A 20881-nucleotide genomic window follows, 5' to 3' on the forward strand; every position below is an offset into this window, starting at 1 on the left:
ATAACTTTTGGCTTGCGAGAAATTGTTCAAAGGTAACCATTTAAAAAATAATTCATTTAGCAGCTTATTATATCAAATGTTTAAATTGTGTAGCTCATTGATTCATTAGAATTATTAATGAGGGTACACACACTACTACTTCAATTCTTTATAGGAAAGTACACAAGAGAGTAGCTAAGTATTTATGTCAATCTTTTTCACTGATATAATTATAACAATTTACAGTATGGCAAAAAAATCTACCCATTTTGCTAGTATTATGCTTCATGCCTCAAAGCATCTATTGTGCTCCAAATTGTGCCAGCATAATAAGCTGGTGCCTAATTATTAATGCTTTGTTCTTAGTGAAGAAGAAAGGGTCTAATAATAAAAACCTGGAAATCATCTTATTCGCCTACCCAAAAATCTTTGTTTTGCTACAGTACACTCAGGATCCATAAGTTATGGTTTTTTTGTTTACATACATCACATCAAAGCAATCGATCATTCTTCCCTGATTTCCCTTTTGTATAAATACAAGGAAAAATTTACACAGCAATCGATTTCCCTATTGATGGTGAACATGATGGTACAAATTTGATCTCCATATCTCATTGTGTTCGTACTGTATGTTAACACCGAGCACCTGTAATTTATTTTCCCTTACTTGCTGTACAATTTATCTATCTGTTGTAGCTATTTTGTAGGGTTTTAACTCCCAAGGTTATTGCCAAAATAGGTGCCCACTTGTCTGAGTAGATTGTAAATATTCGGGAAGTCAAAAATGTGCAATAATTGTGTTGGGTTTAGCAGGTCCGGTCAAATATGTCAATGTTTTTTAGCTTGCTGGGTGATTAGCCATATTCTATACAAAAAGTGGCTGCTGTGTCTCACCGTAGCATGGCCAACAGCATGTACTGTTAGGACATAGTTGGGGTCGTTACTTTTTAAAAGTAATATATTACTTATCAAGACACAAGGTAGTGTGTTGTGTGACCAAGAATGCTGGCACATCGCACTGTGCATAATATATTGAGAAAACATGATTTTTACATCTGCATAGCTCCATGGTCTTTTCTCCAAAGCACACCATTTTTGTATTATAGCTGTCTACAAGGCATGCAAATTTTATTAAACTCACTCCAGTTATTCATGATATATGAGTGGCTAAAGTCTCATTTTTTTTCATTTTTTCTTCTTAAGGGGCCTAGATTATTCTTTTGCTGTTACTTATTTGCTTTTCTAACCATCACAAAACACTGCTCCAATAGTTAGCTAGTCTATGTACACACCAAAGTTCATGTTATTCCCATCTTTTCACGCAAATAAATGTTCATAGCACTGCATGTGGACACTTATCAGATCCTAGTATGTGAATTCACCAATTCACCTTTATATACTCATATCTGTACCAAATTTCAAGGTAATTGTATTATGTACTTTTGTATTTTGTAACAAGTTTTACGAAGTGTGTGAACAGAGTTACAATGGTGTAGCAGACTTATGGTAATATTTCATGATAAAAGTATGACATTTGGCACAGAATTACAGTATGACAGGCTCTCAGAAAGATTTTTGATATAGGGCCATCCCAGATTTGACCTTTGGTAACCTTTACAGCCATTCTACTGAAAATTAGTCATTTTTATCTTTATCTCTCTTAAATTTCAATTAATTAAAGATCTCACTACAAACAACAACTTGGCTTTTGTTTGAAGTCAATAGCATATTTTATTCTAAGTTTGCATACCATAAAGTGATTATAATCCATCCACCCAAGTACTTTAATAGGAAGGTGATTTTCAATGCCTTACTGCTACTATTTAGATCTGGTAACACTGAAGTAAGTGAATACTACTTACTGTAAAACCTACATGTTTGTTTGTTGCTATGGAAACCTTATCACAGTGTCATAAATGATATTGGATACACAATAACTTTTATCATAAAATTCCTGGCACATACCCTGCACCACTGTGTGTGCCTGGCCTCCTGAAATTGTTTTCATACAAACAAGCCTAACTGGAAGCTTAATACAACAAGCCAATAATTATACAGAGTACTTTTAGCATTAAAGATTTGCTTATATGGATGAGGAGAGACAATAAATTTATACAAACAAGCAAACAGCGACAGACTATCTAAACCAAAACAGCCAAGCTGTAAAAAAAGAGTGGTCCCAAAAAGGCTATGGTGAAAAAAGATGTGAAATCCAAGGTGGCGGCTAAGAAATGTCTGTGATGGTAGGTTAATGGTAAAAATTTTAATAATGACAATTCAGGTGAATTTTGTGCCAAGACCAAGCAGCACCAAATTACCATTAGGCCTGCGCCTATTATGCCAGCATAATCTTGAGAATAATAGGTCATCAATTTAGTGAGAATAATTCCAGAATTATAGGATGGTTACAGGTATAACTTCAGAATTATCGGACGTCCACGGGAATAATCGGTGGAATTAGGGGATGTGTCTCTTCTTGATTAGCTAGAAGAAAGAGTTAAGGTACTACAAATGATATAAAGCTGACATTATTATACGAATTCTGGCTGAAAGGGAGCTGAAAAGTCTCTAAAAGATAGATATACTCTAATAGAACGCTCAAATACTCTAATAGAGCCGTCAGATCGTTTCATGTTAACAATCTGCAGCCATGTAACTGCATGGTTATCTGCAATTCTGAAACTTGTACATCTTATGCCAGTGTATCTTTTTCAAATCTTTGAACATTGTTATCTACCTAACTTTGCAGCTTTACAGTAGCTATACAGCATATTATTATATAGCACACTAATAATTAAATACACCTGAATTAATACTGTAGATAGCTATTCCAACTCTGTTGTAACTACTTATAGCTAGAAAAAGATGTTTAAGGTGGAATGCTTCACATCATTATGGCTATTAATAATTCGGACAAAACTACTTATAGCAGCATCTTGAAATCTAAGCGACTAGCCACAGAAACTGAATGAGAATAATTATGGAATAATAGGCTAGATACAAGAATAACAAAAAGAATAATAGGAGAATTTTTTGGGAAATTCTGGAAAGAATAATAGGTAAAATTTTGAGCATAATAGGCTCAGGCCTAATTACCATCAACCTACCATCACAGCCATTTCTTGGCCGCTGCCTTGGATTTCACATCTTTTTTCACCATGGCCTTTTTTGGGGGGCTGCACTCTTTTTTTACAGCTTGGCTGTTTTGGTTTAGATATCATTTCTTTTTGTACATATTTGTATACCCCAAGGGGTTTTAACCTATCGTTTTTCTTTACCACAGGAAGAAAAAAAAAGATGTAATCATAATCAAGATTTAAAACAGATTTTTACTACTTAAACTATTTTTGATTTCATCAGTAATTATACAAATTATTATTAATTGCCAATTGTTTCCTACAAGATAACTTGCTTGCAGCTGATCTCTCTGCTGGGTGACTTGAAATGTAGCTGAACTCTCTACAGGGTGATTTGCGTGTAGCTGAAGTCTCTACAGGATTCTCTCTACAGGGTGACTTGTTTCTAGCTGAACTCTCTATAGGGTTATCTATTTGTAGTTGAACTCTCTACACGGTGATTTGTTTGTAGCTGAACTATCTACAGATGATTTGCTTGCAGCTGAACTCTTTACATGATGGTTTCTTTGCAGCTGAACTCTCTACAAGGTAACTTTTTCTAGCTGATCTTTCTACAGGGTGACTTGTTTCTAGGAACTATCTGCAGGTTGATTTGTTTGTAGCTAAACTCTCTACAAGGTGATCCTTCTAGCTGATCTCTCTACTGGATGACTTGTTTCTAGCTGAACTCTCTACAGGGTGATCTGTTCGTAGCTGAACTTTCTACAGGGTGATTTGTTTGCAGCTGAACTCTCTATAGGGTGTCCTGTTTATAATTGAACTCTCTGCATGGTAATTCCTGTAGCTGAATTCTCTACAAGATGATTTGTTTCTAGCTACACGATCGATCTCTCTATAGGGTAACTTGTGTGTAACTCAACTCTCTACAGTATAGTTTCTTTGTAGCTGAACTCCCTACAAGGTGACTTCTTCAAGCTGATCTCTCTACAGGGTGATCTGTTTGCAGCTGAACTCTCTACAGGGTGGTTTTTTTGTAGCTGAACTTTCTACATACAAAGCGACTTCTTCTAGCTGGTCTCTCTGCAGGGTGACTTGTTTCTAGCTGAAACCTACAGGGGGATCTGTTCATAGCTGAACTCTCTATGGTGATTTGTTTGCAGCTGAACTCTCTACATGACGATTTCTTTGTAGCTGAACTCACTTCTTCTAGCTGATCTATCTACAGGGTGACTTGTTTGTAGCTGAACTATCTGCAGGTGATTTGTTTGTAGCTGAACTCTCTACAAGGTGATCCTTTTAGCTGATCTCTCTACAGGATGACTTGTTTCTAGCTGAACTCTCTACAGAGTGATTTGTTCATAGCTGAACTTTCCACAGGGTGATTTGTTTGCAGCTGAACTCTCTACATGATGGTTTCCTGTAGCTGAACTCTCTACAAGGTAACTTCTTCTAGCTGATCTCTCTACAGGGTGACTTGTTTTTAGCTGATCTCTCTACAGGGTGAATTGTTTCTAGCTGAACTCTCTACAGGTGATTTGTTTGCAGCTGAACTCTCTACATGGTGGTTTCTTTGTAGCTGAACTCTCTACAAGGTGACTTCTTCCAGCTGATCTCTCTACAGGGCGATTTTTTTGTAGCTGAACTCTCTACATACAAAGCGACTTCTAGCTGGTCTCTCTACAGGATGACTTGTTTCTAGCTGATCTCTCTATAGGGTGACTTTTTCTAGCTGATCTCTCTACACGGTGAATTGTTTCTAGCTGATCTCTCTACAAGGTGATTGTTTGTAGATGACTTCTCTACAGGGTGATTTGTTTGCAGCTGAATTCTCTACATGGTGGTTTCTTATTAACTGAACTCTCTACAAAGTGACTTCTTCTCGCTGATCTCTCTACAAGGTGATTTGTTTGTAGCTTAACTATTTGCAGGATGATTTGTTTGTACCTGAACTCTCTACAAGGTGATGTCTTCTAGCTGATCTCTCTACTGGATGACTTGTTTCTAGCTGATTTTTCTACAAGGTAACTTGTGTCTAGCTGAACTCTCTACAGTGTGATCTGTTAAGTTTGTAGCTGAGCTCTCTCTTGTTTCTAGCTGATCTCTCTATAGAGTTATGACCTGTTTGTATAGCTGAACTCTTTACAGGGTGGTTTGTGTGATTGGTTGCTGAACTCTCTACACGGTGACTTGTTTGTACTACAGAGTGACTTGTTTGTAGCTGAACTCTTTATAGAGTGACTTACTTGTAGCTGAACATTGTAAAAAGTAACTTGTTTGTAGTTGATCTCTATAGGGTAGCTAGCTTGTTTATATAGATGAACTCTCTACTGGGTAGGTTCTTTGTAGCTGAACTCTCTACACCATGAGTTGTTTGTAGCTGAATTCTCTACAGAGTGAGTTGTTGTAGCTGAACTCTCTACAGGGTGACTTGTTTATAGCTGAACTCTCTTCAGTGTGACTTGTAATGTTCTGAATCTCTACAACTATGTATTTATAGCTGAACTATCTTCAGGGTGACTTGCTTGTAGCTGAATTGTCTATAAGATTAACTGTTTGTAGCTGAACCCCCTACAGAATAACTTACAATGCAATATAATTCTATAATGGAGTAAGTTATAAACGTAGCTGAATGTTCTATTAGGGTAACTGTTCTATTAGAGTATATCGATCTCGCATTTGCTACACGTAGTTGGCTTTCAAATCATAACTCAGTGATTTGTAATCCGATTCTTCTGTACATCTGCAAGGACTTTCTATGATGATTATTTCAGCTACACACCGATTTTCAGCTCATTGCTCTATAGTGGTTTGCCTGGTAGGCGTGAAAACTAATAGCATTTTATTCATAAAAATTGATCGCGTAATTGTGACACAGGTTGGGGTTTGTGTCATATCTCGATGGCCTTTATCTCAATTCTTTTCAAACCACAAAAAGGCACTCCTACAATGGTTACTCCATCTACATACTGTAGCAATTTCAGCTTATTCCTTCAAGGGGTTTACCCTGTGGGTATGACAGACCTCCGACCTTATTTTACGCAAATAATTGGTCATAACTCTGTGAATGTTTATCAGATTCCTACCAAAGTTGGTACTGAGATCTGCCTTAACGAGCCCTTTAAGTATACCAAATTTCAGCTAGACCGGAGTATGCGTTTGCAATTTAAGGCAGATTTTGTAAAGTGTGCGAAAAGAAGTAGAACAAAAAACGAAGAAAAACCCCTAACTTTGGCCGCTTGTATCTCAGAAATGGCTTAAAAAGTGATTTTCTTCAAATTTGGAATGTGGACTCCCCTACCTAGCCGGCACTTCTGTAGCAACTTTGGTTTCAATCGGATAAGGAATCACGGAGCTACAAAGATGTGAAAATTGTGTTTACTTTCTTCCAGTTAATATACTCATGGTGTGGCGTGCTGGCTTCTTGTGCCGCACGACACACTACCGTGTGTCTTGATTTAGCGATCACTACAAGTATCATCAAATTCCTTCTAAAAGTGTATACTTACACTTTACCAGGTTTTTTTTTCTGAGCAGGAGGACAGTTTACATGATAGCAAGTCCTTCTCGAGACCAAAAAAATCATGCATGTACAATTGTTATATATATATAGCTTATGAGTTTGATTCAGTGGTTCACTAATAGCAAGCAGCTAAGCAACAAATTTTAATGAAATCGTTCACTTTGTGATAAAAGCACCAAGTGGAAGTTGAATAAGATATACTAAATTGTTTGAGATACAGTGCCATGTCAAAATCATTGCCCTAGAGCATGTTTTGAAACTTTTAAACTACACTGTAGGTTATAAGCCTATTTCTAGCTAGTCAGAAAACCATACAAGTGCATCCAAAATCTTCGTTTTTGCTTAAATAGCATGGATGTATCTCAAATTTACAGCTGCAATCAGAAAATGTTTCAAAATGTAGTAAAATAATCTGTTTTTGAACACTTCTAATGGAGCCAATATTTCAGTGTTAAAAGTACAGGTACAATGCAATAGAAATACTACATTGCACATCTATGGCTTCATATACCATGGCCCTGCATGCTTCTTAACATTGCTACCTAATGACCTGGATGGGCACCTCTCTTGATCAGCTTTTGGATATGACCAGCCCTTGCTCATCTATTCAGATGCCAAGTTTCAGTATAATACCATTGAGCCAGCTCAGAGCATTTTATGGCTTCCCCAATACATTTTCTATTGATCATACTTTTCAGGTTCTTTGAGTGTGATATGATTGGTAATGTTAATGGCACCGTACCTAATATGAAATAGTATGAATTAAGCAAATGTTGTACCAGGTTTGGTACTTTTATCAAAAAGTGAACGATTTTTACACTTAGCCACCCTACTATCAGTTAGTTACTGGAAAATGCCATTTAATATTTTTCAAAAAATTGCAACTTGTTGAAAGAATTTCAGATCGATCTGAAGGCTTGCTTGGGCCTAACCAATACTGCTTCATCATAATCAGGGAAAGGTGAGACTGGTTTTTGGGTGATGTTTTTTCATGGGTCATGCCCAAACCTTTGTGGTCCCTACTATACAGTACTATTGTACTGTATGATATCACTATACTACAAAAGTAATGCACTTTTTCAAAGTAAGGACCCATTACATATTACCAGTCCATGAAAAGTGATGCTTTCCACAGGCTGTATGTGCACATGTGCATGCAACGTTGGGAGTAACACATTACATATTAATAGATTACTAGTTTTTATACCAAAAAGTAATATACGTAATCAGCTTTTATAGATCAAAATAATACAATATAGTGAAACTCTCTAACTAGACATGCACCAGAGTGGATAATACCATCTTAAGTTATACATGGAAGTATTATGTCATGTGACCAAAGAACTCTGTCTATATACTGTACAACACGAGAGTGCTACGTATTATCAGTCATGAAAAGAATAATTCAATGCTAATATACTCATAGCTCCATATCTGTCCATATGTTTCATGCTTAAACTAAAAAAAAATTCACAGTAGATTTCTCCTCTAGATCTAGCTACAGTAGTCCACATACTGATTTTGACCACACTTCTTTTAGCTATTCCCAGGTAAGGATACAACATATTATCACACAAAAAAATTTTTAATAACTTTTTTGGTCTCTTTATACAGCATTATTAAAACACATTACTTTGTCTTTTACAGGAACACTATTAAAGAGAGCCCAGAGATATGTTTAGTACCAATGTTGGTTATAATCTGATCAGAGCTATGGACACTTAAATGTTGACACATCTACTGTGTACAATGCAGAGTTAAAACTAAAGAAAATAAGTCTTAAATATACAGTAAATGATACCACATGTCATCCTTACCTGAATACGCCACAGCACACATCAACACTATCATACCATAGATTAACTCCATATCACTAGCAGGCTGTAATGTGTATTATGCATATACATATATTGTAATTAATATGACAAGTATACATGCTGTAAAAGATTCTAAATACCAAAAAGGATTCAGAAAGTTAGGCACCTCAGACCTAAGTGGAAGCATCTCCACTGAGTGTCATATGGCCAATACATTCTGGTGTGTGACAGATATGTACGTGTGTATTTTACAGGAACCAAGAAAATGCTATTTTCATACTTTTGTACCTTTGTAACTGCTGAACGGAAATAGCCCATATTTTCAGCAAAAATTCCTCAGGCTGGGACATCTTCCATTCCAAATTTGAGCCAGTGATTATTGAGATATGTGCTTTCAATTATTGTTCTTCTTTTCTTTTTTCACAACACTTACAAAATTTGCCATAGCTTGTGAAAGCCTTGTTGGATTCGTTTTTGAATTTGCAGGATGTAAGGAGCATATTATAGCACATTTATCGTCCAGTTTGTGTACACATTGGTAGAAGTAGAATAAAGTTATAAGCAATTTTCCAAAATTGCAAGTGTGTTTTTTGTCACACACCTACAACTTAAGAATCAGCAAGCAGATAGGCTAGCCATCACAGCACGGACCTTTTGCGATCAGGGCCGGTTCACTTTTTTAACATTGGGTGGGCCAAATTGTTATATACTCAACAGTGGTAAAAGTCACTGTAGACTGCGCTTGCTCATGTGAAGCATGCGTTCTCTAGGGGGTCTGGGGGCATGCCCCCCCCAGGAAATTTTTTGAAATTTAGATGCTTGAGAACGAAAATTATGACAATTTGACAGAAAATTTGTCAGTATTCACTTAGCTAGTATCCAGTTTAAAAGTTATCCACATAGCTACTGCTCTATTACAGAATGATATTTTTGATTTTTCAACAAAATTTAATGTCAAGAGATCTTTAAGTGGTTAAAACTTATGTTACAAAGTGACCAAACAATGACAGTCTGTGTTTGCTGTCAGAAACAAATTCTTCTGCAACTTCTAGCAAATCTATCTTATCTAGAAGTTCTTGATGTACATGCAAAAGCATTAAATTGTTCAATCTTTCTTGGGTCATTGTAGTCCTTAGGTATGTCTCAAGTATTTTCTTCTCCCTGATAGCCTTCTGGCAAGTGTGGCAAAACACTGCATCGAGCTCTATATCATAATGAAGAAAGCTAAACTCAGTAAACCACGAATGTTGGCAAGAGCGATTCCTTAAACCATATGACCTTGTGGGAAACCTAAAAGTAGTAGGAGGATGAAATGGTTTATCCAGTTCAATGTCAACACGTGTTGTCACATTGGTAGACGTTGACGCCATAACCTAAATAAAGGCCAGGGGCGCTACTTTACAAGTGTGAGATAACAATCATGAATGGTCTGATTCAAAGAACAAGGCCTCCTACAACAACTACAACAGTCTACAACTACAACTATGACAAACAATGTCAACAGCAGCTGTTACAAGGAGAAACATGAGTCAGCTGGTTCGCCAGGTTCGGTGACGATTGGAAACCAGGCATCGGAATAAAACTAGTATGTATTGCTCAGTTAAAATATTTTAAGGGCAGGAATTATTGGGTGGGCCATGGCCCACCTGGCCCACCCTGCTGAACCGGCCTTGTTTGCGATTTGAAAGTACTGAGAGTAGTAGTTAAGGATGTATAAAGCAAAAACCAAACATGTGAAACATGGGTAATTGAGACACTCAAATAGAACAGTCACCAAGAAGTAAAAAAAAATTTAGACCGGAGGATTAGTTCCTAGGATTACACTGTAGGTCACATCTCCTTGCCACAACATGGCCAGGAGGTTTTGTGTAGGGACCCGCCGATTATGCTCATAATTTTACCTATTATGCTATGCTGCACTGCTCAAAAATTTATCTATTATGCTTAAGTTTATGCTCAATAGTTACATATTATGCTCAAATTATGCCCAATTATTTATGCCTCAGTTCTCATGCTCTGCTAATAATTTCCAGTTTATGGGTAAATAATAAGTGGCTGAAGCACAAACGTACTTGTCAAAATGCATATCACAGGAAAGATCAATATACTCTAATAGAACAGTCAGCTATGTGATTGCTTTATTAGAGTTACTGAATGTTCTATTAGCGATCTTTCTGTGGTACTGTACCTATTTTTATAAGCAAGACTTCATATACTTTTACAAAATATTCTACCTATTATGTTAGCATTATGCTCAATGCTTTCAGGTATCTATTATGCTCATAATCATGCCAGCATAATCGGCGGGTCCCTACTTTTGTGATGAACGGCTAGTACTCTTTGGCTTAGCTGTGAATGTAGTGGTTGTCTTTGTTGGGTAAACTATGTCTGATATCTGAGCAAAAGCAGTCCTCATTCGTTCACATTGACTCTCCAACATCTTAATAGTATCTGCTTGTTGTTTCCTTTCTGTCTCATGAGAACGTCGTTGTTTATCAAGCTCATGATAGTAACGATTCCTCTCTAGCCGATATCTCTCCTTTGTTTTCTTCACCTCCTCCAGCTCCTTGCTGTTGTTGTCAAATGCTTGTTGTAGTTCAGCCATTGTGTCCGTAATATCATCTGTGTTGGTGCGTTGACGGAGTCGTTGTAGTTCTCGTCTTAATGACAATAATTCCTCTCTTTCTTCCTTCATAGTCTGCTCTAGCAAGTTGTATTTCCCTCGTAGCACTTCAAAGTTATTTCTCTCCATCTTCGCCCTTTCTTCTAACTCTTTCTCACAAGCACTCGGTGCCATTTTGCTCTGAGATAACAGGTCATCGTAGTCTTGTGCCCAACGTTGATTTCTCTGGCACAAGCACATGACATGGTACCTCCTTGCAGACACCAGTTTATTGACTTGAATTTGTAGAGACACTAGTCCAACAGCTCCTAGTGCTGTAACCACTGGCTGTGTGCCCATCTCTAGGTTTCTTGCATGGTTCTTCTGAAGTGATCAATTATTGGTTTGTCTTAATGCTGGCAGTAATTCTTTCCTCACTAAAGATAATTGTGCCCCATGGTCCAGAAAACCTCTAGTTTTCACTCCATCTACTATAAAGTCTACCTTATAAGTTGGCCATCTCTTAGTACAAGACTGTTCTGGGGTATCTTTACATTTTGGTCTATAACTGTCACCATGCGCATCCATGGGTCCTTCTGTACTTTACTGCTTTCCTCTGCAGTTTCCTAGCTAGATAGGTTTTCTGGGCTAGCCTGTTCCTCTTCTGTAGGCTCCTCTACTCTAAGCTCTTCCATTGTCACTCTTTTTTTTTACCCTTTAGACAGACTTTGGCTAGGTGGTCCTTCTCCTGGTAATTGAAACACTTAGTGTACTTCAGACTCATTTCACTCCCCTGTCTGGTTACTGTTTCTTTCATCTGATCCTTCTGAGTTGCACCTGTCTTTACCACTGGAGGATTGTTTGGTTTGTGTTCAATGATTGTTCTTCTTGGTTGACTCGTGGCATCTCGCTCCTTGCCACAACAGCTCCTCTCCTGAACAGTGGCCTCTGTCCTAAGTAGCTTATGAAGGAAATCCTGCACTGACCCCACTGTTGTCTCTTTATTCTCTTTCTGCAATTCTATGGGTGCCTTGCTCCATATTATGGACTCAAGAACTTCATTGGTGAGCTTGGTGGGGGCCATCCACTGGTAATCACACATGGCATCAAGTAAACCCTGTGCTGACCCAAACCGAGTGTACTATAACTTGTGGCACCTCTGATATGCTGTACGTGGGTCTACGTGCACTCCATATTGACCACAGTATACATCACTACAATTCTGCTTCAGGATTCAGTGGTTAAGGATATGGACTTTCCTGGTTCAAACCCTGGTAAGTTTCATTTTCTGTGCACATTTTTTACTCTGAGATGACTGCTCTTTAGAGTATCTCGATCCACAATTTTACACTTATTTAGTTTTTGCTTATAACTCTGTACCATTGCTTTTCAAACCATTAAAAAGGCACTGCTATGATGATCAGCCTATGTGTCCACCAATTTTCAAGTTAATCCCATTCTCGGTCTACCCTGTATCCATGACAAAAACTTGATCTTTTTAAAACATTCCTAACTCAGTGGATATTACTTTTATCAGCAAACTTAAGATATTAATTTACCTTTATGTGCCCCTCATTTGTGCTGCAGTTTGTGACAATTGAGTTACTTAGATGTTTGAGTCTTATAAAAATTTTTGCAAAGTATGCAAAAAGAATTCAAAGTACCTGTAGACTCCCACTGAAGAAGAAAAATCACAAATTAATTTGAGCATCCATAATTGCAAGCGGATGGTACAAATTTAATCCAAGTTTCTCTATAGCCTACCCTATGTGGCGGACAGCTACAGTATAATGAAAAAATGGTATGCTTTGAAGAAGGAGTCATGGAGCTATGCATTTGTGAAATAAACTTCCTGTCAATATACCCACAGTATAGAGCGCCAGCTTCCTTAGCTGCACAACACACTACCATGTGTCTAAAGTACAAAAATGTTGAAAACAATGTTCAGGCTCACTCAAACCAGGGACTGCTGTACCCATGCAGTCTACACTGCATTATGATTAAATGTCAACTAGTATGTCTGCTGGTGTAGGCAAATGTACAAAGGTAAGTCCATGATGCATGCATGCATTATACGTACTGTGATATACGAAAAGAAACTTGTCGGGCTGAAGCGTCCTGCCTGTCTGCTTGCCTGTCTGATGCCTTCAGACAAACATACATAACTCAATAATGGCTAAGGCTATGGGCTTGATTTTTTCACTGTTTGACATCCAGGTAGGCAGGCAGGCAGTCAGCCAGTCAGAAAATTCCATTGAATATATATATATATTAAATGTAGCAATCTGTTGAAAGCATTTAGGGCCATACTAACCAATATTGCCAAGATGCTAGGATTAGTGCTCGAAATAATGTTTGGCAATTGGACGTTATCCAGACAATACACAGAATGTTTGAATAAGTTTCTATTCATCTGGACAAATTGTCCAGACAAAAGAGAACCAGTGAAGATACAGCTGGAAACAGTTGCGGAAGCACTAAATTGCATACATGTAGTAGCGAAGAAAAACGGTGGAGAAGTGAGTGTCTGAAAATGATAAAAGTCTTCAGATAATACGATGGTTGCGGTTTGAAACAACATCTGGTGATCGGGAGCATGTGACCATGCTAGACTGCGAAGTTTGCTGGAAGTTAAATGATAAGTTATGCTCGATGTGAAACTATAGGCTGGCCTTTATTGAATGCATGACCAATACTCTTGCTTTGACCATCAAGGATCATGCGGCAACCGATATGCACAAGCGAGCAATGGTATTGGAGGCCAAGGAGGCAGCCAGTAGCTTGATGGAATATGCACATATTGCAAGGGCAATGGCTCAAGTCAACCTTTATGAGACTACTAAGTTGAAGATTAAAAGAAAAATGGATATTGCTTACACAATCACTACAAACATTTAAACCTTGCCTTCACTAAGTTGGGAGTTATTGTGAGCTTGAAATTATTGACATAGCTATAGCTATGACTGTTTATGACCATCATATCACTTACGGTGATTATCAGTTTAAAAATACATGTAATAGTTGTATCATGTACCCAAGTGATTTACCTGATATGTACACCCAAGCTCAAGGGCCGTCAGGCCCGAGAGCGTGGGTGTGCATATCAGGCAAATCACGAGGGCACGTGATACAACTGATATGCACCATTCCAATGCAGGCCAAGAGCCTGTGGGCAACTAATCACCTAAATCAATACGATACCGACCACCGAATTCATTATATAGACCAACTTGTGAAATTCGATTATGGGACAGCAACAACTAATGTTGTGACTACATTTGTTAACATAAATGGGAAAATCCTACGGATATCACGGAAACACTCAGTTTAACAATTTTACAAATGTTTCAAAGTTGCTACATCACTTAAACACTGTTTACACAGTTTTCTAAACATCTAGAGGGGTAGGCTTCGCTATAGAGTGGTTACCTCATGATATACGAAAAGTGGGCGTGGTACACAATCAAATACATGGACAAGCACTTGTAAATTACCCATGCCACTAGTTCTCACCTTGAACTTTCGTTTGTCAATTCATAGGGTGGTAAGGGAGTCGAATTGCCTCCGTCTGAGTGCTGTAGGATGGAAAATTGACTTCATGGTTTTCATCGTGCGAGCAATAATAAACTCCCACAATCAAATGCTGCCAGGATTCTTATAAAAACAAACCAATGTTACCTCACCAGATATCAAGGCCATGGTTTAACTGAAATAAACCATGGCCAGCCTAGTCTGGTGCCGCCTGCCCTTCGTAAAAAGTAAGGGTCTGGTGAAATACAAATACACTGTACCGAATCATTTCAAAAGGAATTCATTTAGACAACGAACATAATGCTTGTTACGTCAGATGATTGCACTTCAATTCGAACAAAAGCATTGTGTTGCCAAGGCGATTTGTGTGAACGTCATTGGCACGCATTAATTGGCTACTGCCGAATCTGGGCAGTAGAAATGATTTATGCATCTTTGTGTGAATTTCATATGCATGCTTGCTATCCTTGGCAAGTTATGCTGACTTGAATTCTTTAAAGCCGTTTATCTTGAAACTTCTAATGTGCAATTCGGATAGTTTTTCCAAAATCCAGTGACAATTAATCATACATCTGTAATTCCGTATATGGTAAATGTTTGTAAGTGATTCACAGACTAAACCTACCCTTTTAAAATGCTTCCAGATGTGATCTCAGAAATTGTAATTAAAAATTTTCGTGGAGGGGCATGCTCCCAGACCCCCCTAGAATCTTTGCATGCTGAAGTACATTTTGAATGTGACTGGACAACCACAATTAATGACAGGTCATTGGTAACTTTGTCCAGACATTTTGGATGGTATTGTGATGCTGGTTTTGGGTGATATTTTTGGTCAGTATATATACATATATATTCTGGTGCAGTAAAACTAGAAGTTTCATTTATAGGGCACAGAATAAGTGAGGTGAACAACTAACAGTAGCAACAGAGTGGGAAAGGGTTTGGGCGTATAGGTGTGGAGGCCCCTGGTTTGATATTTTTTGAGATGGTATCAATTTTGTAATGACTTGATGATGCTTATTACAATTTGACTGGCACTTGCACCCATTATTTGGTCACCAACTTTAATTCACCCAGACTTTTTAAGGCCATATAATTTATAGGTGCAGTTGTTTTGCTGGTGTACATAAATTCAATGAAAGTATTAATTCAAACTACGTAGGTAGGGTCTTGGGTTTAGAGTAATGCATGCTAATGGAATCGAGGTACACCCCATGGTGAGTCACAACCTTCAGTGTCATTAACAAGTGCGTTGCACATTACTGTCACGAAGGACCTCCATCTGGGCCCCTAGCAGATCAAGGAATTTTGTGTTGAAATAAACTCCAGTTAAGAGGCAATTTTCCATTGGTCTTTTGCCACCAAGTGAATGTATAATATTGGCCCAGTTTGGTTGTGATTTTAAACAATTATGACAGCAAGATGAAGACAAACCACTAGTGATGGTGGCCGATTGGAATAGTAGTAGAGTAGAATATCCATTGGCAAGAGGGTACAGTGGTGAGTAAAATTGAGGAAGTGAGCCCAGTGGACCAAGCTGATCCTGAGGCATTAGTACCTGATACATCCGTGAGGATATGTAAGAGAATGGGAGAGGATTGTTCAACAGATGAGAAGCAAATGCTGACATGGCTTTTATTGACAAAACACCCGGTGTTTGCCCTATTGATGGTGAACTTGGCAAGACAAAATTATTCATGTACAACACAAGATAGAGATGAAGGAAACAATTCCCTTCAGTCTCGTAAATTGCCATATGATTTACGTGCAGAGCTGGAAGCACAGTTGACCAGGCTGGAGGCAACAGGTCGCATTGAACAATTATCTAGTCTGTATGTATCAGCACTAGTATTGGTCAGAAAGAAAGACTACTGGGTGTGTGTTGATTATTGGGGTATCACTGACACAATCCCAGATTATTACCCCATTCATTGAATTGATGACTTGATCAGCACAGTTGGTAGGCAGAATGGCAAGTTGTTCATTACCCAGGATTTGATGAAGGGGTATCACCAGATAAGGATGGATCCTGATTCTAAGTGTAAGACAGCATTTACGTGCTACATGGCAGTATCGGAGGATGCCTTTTGGATCAACAAATGCTCCTGCGACGTTCCAACATGTAATGAATCAACTATTCAATTGTAATGTATGGAGCTTTGTTTTTGTATACTTAGATGATCATTAATTTTGTTAATTGTGTCCAGGTATTTCCATTAGCATCTAGAACACATGGAGAAGGTACTGACAAGACTAAAGGAGGCTGGGCTGAGACTTAGACCTAGTAAGTGTGCCTTTGCACAAGAGCATGTAGAATATCCGAGTCCTAAGGTAGAAGCTGTCCACCCCAGTGTTGTAGAGATGTGAAGGGCTTTCTGAGACTCGTGAATTTTATAGAAGGCATGTGCCAAATCTAGCTGCTGTGGCTAAGCTGCAGACAGCCCTAACCAGGAAGGACGCTACTACTGGAGGAACTGTGCAGTTTAATTGGAGTGTGATGGTTGTGAAAAGTGCTTTAAAGAGAGGTTAACAACAACACCTGTGTTGTCCACCTGATTTGTCGAAGCCTTTTTATGTATGGACTGATGCTAGCTCATAGGGTTTTAGTGCTGTGTTAGAACAGTTGGATGATCAAGGCCAGAGGCACCCTATTGCTTATGCCAGTAGGCAAACTAACCCAGCAGAAACTCACCGCAGAGTTAGACATAGTGTACTCTGTACAACATTTCAAAATGTACTTGCTTGGAAATGAGTTTACTGTATACATGGATCACCAGGCATTAGTCAGTGCATTCCTGGTGCATTTAAGGAGTCAGACCAAGGGCTGTTTGCATGATGGTATCAGAGGTTGGCCAGGTTCTTGCCGAAGATGAAACTGGAGCACCAGGGGCGTAGCCAGGATTTTCCGGAAGGGGGTTTGGAGTTTTAAGTGCACAAATACTTTTTGGGGGAAAGTATGGGCACTTCCCCTGAACCACGTTTGAACAAAAATGATGCATACACAAAATGTATCCTTGGGCAGTGACATCAAAAGGTGCTGTTTGTGCATCTAGCACCTACACACTGCTGTTTATGCAGCTTATAGAAACTATAAACCTATTATAATACTAATCTAGACACTGACATAATATTATACTGACAGCCAACTTCACTGAATTTCTTAGCAGACGGGCACATTCCAATTCCTTATAGTTCGCAATACTTTCTCCCAGGTAGACTATACATTATTTGTCCTCCTGTTGACTTGGCTTGTACTCCAATATATTATGCACATCACATGCCCACAACATGTGACAAAACATTCGTCATGTATATATCCACACAAAAACAGCCAAGCTGTGAAAAATGTTATTCCTATACTCGGTTTACCCTGTAGCTGTGACAGAAGTTTGATTTTTTTTTACGTGAATAAACACTTGGATATTCCTCAGATTCACAGCAAACTTGGTACATAAATCCACCAGTACATGCTCTTCATTTGTTGCCAGTTTGTAGCACTGTATCTTCGAAAGTTCAAGGCTTCTATAGCTGAAACTTTGGTTGACCATTCCTTTGGCTATCTAGATAAAGACAATTTAAATTTGAAAAATGTGCTAACATATGGGGTTCTTGCAGATCCAGCCACAATTGATCACATGATGCATTACTTGATTCATCGTTGATCCAGCTTTTAAAATAATGAGATGTGATCCTCAAAAATAGTACAGAGTCGCACCAGTGTGCATGTAGCTACTGGAGAGCTCAGGGCGAAAAGATTTGGTGTGATTTTCAATTTATAAAAATTCTGCTTCTGAAAGGGGGGTTCATCCGAAAAATCCGAACCCGCCCTGGCTGTGCCCCTGAGCACAAATCTGGTATGTTAATGCTGCTAATGCTTTATCCAGAGCCTCATTACCAGATGAGCAGTTTACTGAACAGCAGACAATTGCACAAGATGGTGTAGTGGTAAATGTGACAGCCAGTGCCAGATCCGGTATGGAACAGGTGCAACAAGAACAGAGACAAGATTCTGTCTTGACCAAGCTGATTGACCACCAGAGACAGGGAAGATCCTAATGAATCCCGACACATATTGACTCAATGCAAGAAGGGATGCTGTATTGTGGATGACATCTTGTATTACAAGGGGACAGACATGCCAGGACGACGCTGTTCAGTAGTCCTCAGCCACCTGAGGGGGAAGATTCTGGATGAGCACCATGACTCATGTTTCACTGGACATTTTGCAGTCTATCTTGAAACAGACACGCTTTAGTCTTCCAAAACTATCTGAGCAACTATGCAGTAGTAAATAGGAAGGCCAGGACTGTACCAAAGTGTTTGTTAGACCTATTAACCTGAAAACATGGAATACCAATGTGAATAATACATGATAGGACAGCAGAGTTTCTGCACAATGGAAACAGCACAGCTAGATCAACTGCCTACCTCAGAAGGACACCCTCAGACCGATGGTTTAGTTGAATGTTTGAACAGAACATTAAAACAGATGTTGCAGAAGCTAGTGAGCAAACGGATAAGGATTGGGACAAGAAAATTTGGTCCTATGTTGTTACAATCCACACAACACCACACTCTACTCTTCATCAAGTAAAACACCTTGGTGCATATCAAATCTACCAGAGCATTATGTTTTAATATGCCCCAAGTCAGGTACCCTGTGTTAGAAATTGACATCAGGAAACAGCTAGCCAGAGAGCTGAAACATGCTCGAAAATTAGCAAAGAAGAGCAATTAAACTGCACAAAGGACACAGAAACAATATTATGATAAAGAGGCTAAAGATGTAGAGTTATAAGAATGGAGATTTTGTAATGAATGTGGAACAAAGGTTTCGGTTAGACAGAGCCTACAAGGGACCATTTGGGATTAAGTCATTGACTACTACTAAAGCTGTCACTGTGTCGAAGGATGATGAAAATGCTGAAGAGAGGAATGTTTCCAACGGCTGTCAAAGTACAGACTACTGGAGATGGCTAAAGCCACCCCCTGGGTGGGACACTCAGGGAAGCTTAAGAAAAGAAACAAGTAAGGAAGAAAAAGCCACATGTACAAGGGTCTGCACAACAGGAAGTATCTGTTGTCAATTTGCCAGAGGCTGTTTCCACTGATTTATCACATTCCAGGTCCACTACTTCTGTAGGAGTGGATGTACTGTGAAGTTACCTGCCAGGTTTTGAAAAACATTTTGCCCTGAAGGCTCAGCTTGGAAAAATGGGGGAAGTTGTAAGGTATGAAGTGATCTGGAGAGACATGGAGCAGAGCAGACAGTCATGGAAAGTGCGGGAAGCGGTCTCATGCCAGGAGAAAGATTGAACACTGTCTTGCTGACAATATTTAGGGATCGTAGATAGAGAATTTGTGACTGTTGTATGATTGACACAATTATTTGTGAATTAATAAAACCAGCATCACAACTACATAAAGTTTGGTTTAAAAAGTTCGGAACAAATTAGGTGATTAGTCCAATTAAGATCAAAGCAATTAAGCAGCTGCAAAAATATATTATTGTTTTTGTTGCATGATAAAATGAATCTTCCGTAGACTGTAGTAGCAATTCATGATGGAGCATTGAACTTTTGTTGTAAGCATACAAAGTTTCTGGATTAATTATGGAAAGTTGTTTATTCAACCACTGACTTTGGCATCATTTTGACAAGCTATAGTTTACACTATCAGTGTTCACTACATGGCTTGTTAGAATCGTTTAAGTATAGGAGACAATCTGGCAATGAATCTGCTAACATGTCACAGGATATAAGAATTGTCAGAATGCTCCATAAAAATGTTTTGCAGATGATTGAGTCAATGTGTATTGTCGACAAATGGATTTTTTTGCATACCAACCTTCATTTGGTATCATCCTGTTGGCTGAGAGCTGTTCTTGAGGTGATCATGACCTACAAAATTCAGGTCATTACCTACCCCTCAGTATAAGGCGTCAACAGATTAGACCACTCAAGAAAATTCATCGTCTTCCCACATGGTCATTCATTTTTGCAGTCAACTGAACATTTATTCATTATCTGTCCTGTGATTGCATAGCAGTAACTAGTTTAACATTCAGAAAGCCCATTTAGCTAGCTTTTCACTGTTCAGGTTCTTAGTTTAAATATTTCTACTGTATTCTCACCAGTAAGTTAGTTATGAATTTCGATAATCAGTGGAAATATCTATAATGGATAATGAAACACCCATATGCGTGTAATTTTGAGGTCAACGAAATGGGAAACAAGGAATTTTCATGGAGTGGCCTTATAGAAACGATTCAAATTTAACCAGTGAACTGGAGCAAATCTCTGCAAACTTCTTATTATGTTATTTAATAAGCATCTATGTCAGTATTGAGGATCTC

The 20881-nt window shown here is 38.5% G+C and overlaps 1 protein-coding gene across 2 annotated transcripts in view; it reads right to left on the minus strand.

The window, feature by feature from the left end:
- The window catches only part of LOC136252407 (uncharacterized), a 38576-nt gene that overhangs the window by 17359 nt on the left and 336 nt on the right, over nt 1–20881 (minus strand). Inside the window, exons 2-3 of one of the 2 annotated variants that reach the window (XM_066044837.1) lie at nt 20374–20426; nt 8394–8457 (exon numbers count right to left, since the gene is read on the minus strand). In XM_066044837.1, coding sequence (XP_065900909.1) covers nt 8394–8457; nt 20374–20379 — 70 coding nt within the window. In that variant the 5' untranslated portion in view covers nt 20380–20426. The remainder of the gene's footprint in view (nt 1–8393; nt 8458–20373; nt 20427–20881) is intronic. The other variant, XM_066044839.1, reaches the window with a different exon arrangement.

Source organism: Dysidea avara, chromosome 4 (genome assembly GCF_963678975.1).
Source record: "Dysidea avara chromosome 4, odDysAvar1.4, whole genome shotgun sequence".
Classification (NCBI taxonomy): Eukaryota; Metazoa; Porifera; class Demospongiae; order Dictyoceratida; family Dysideidae; genus Dysidea; species Dysidea avara.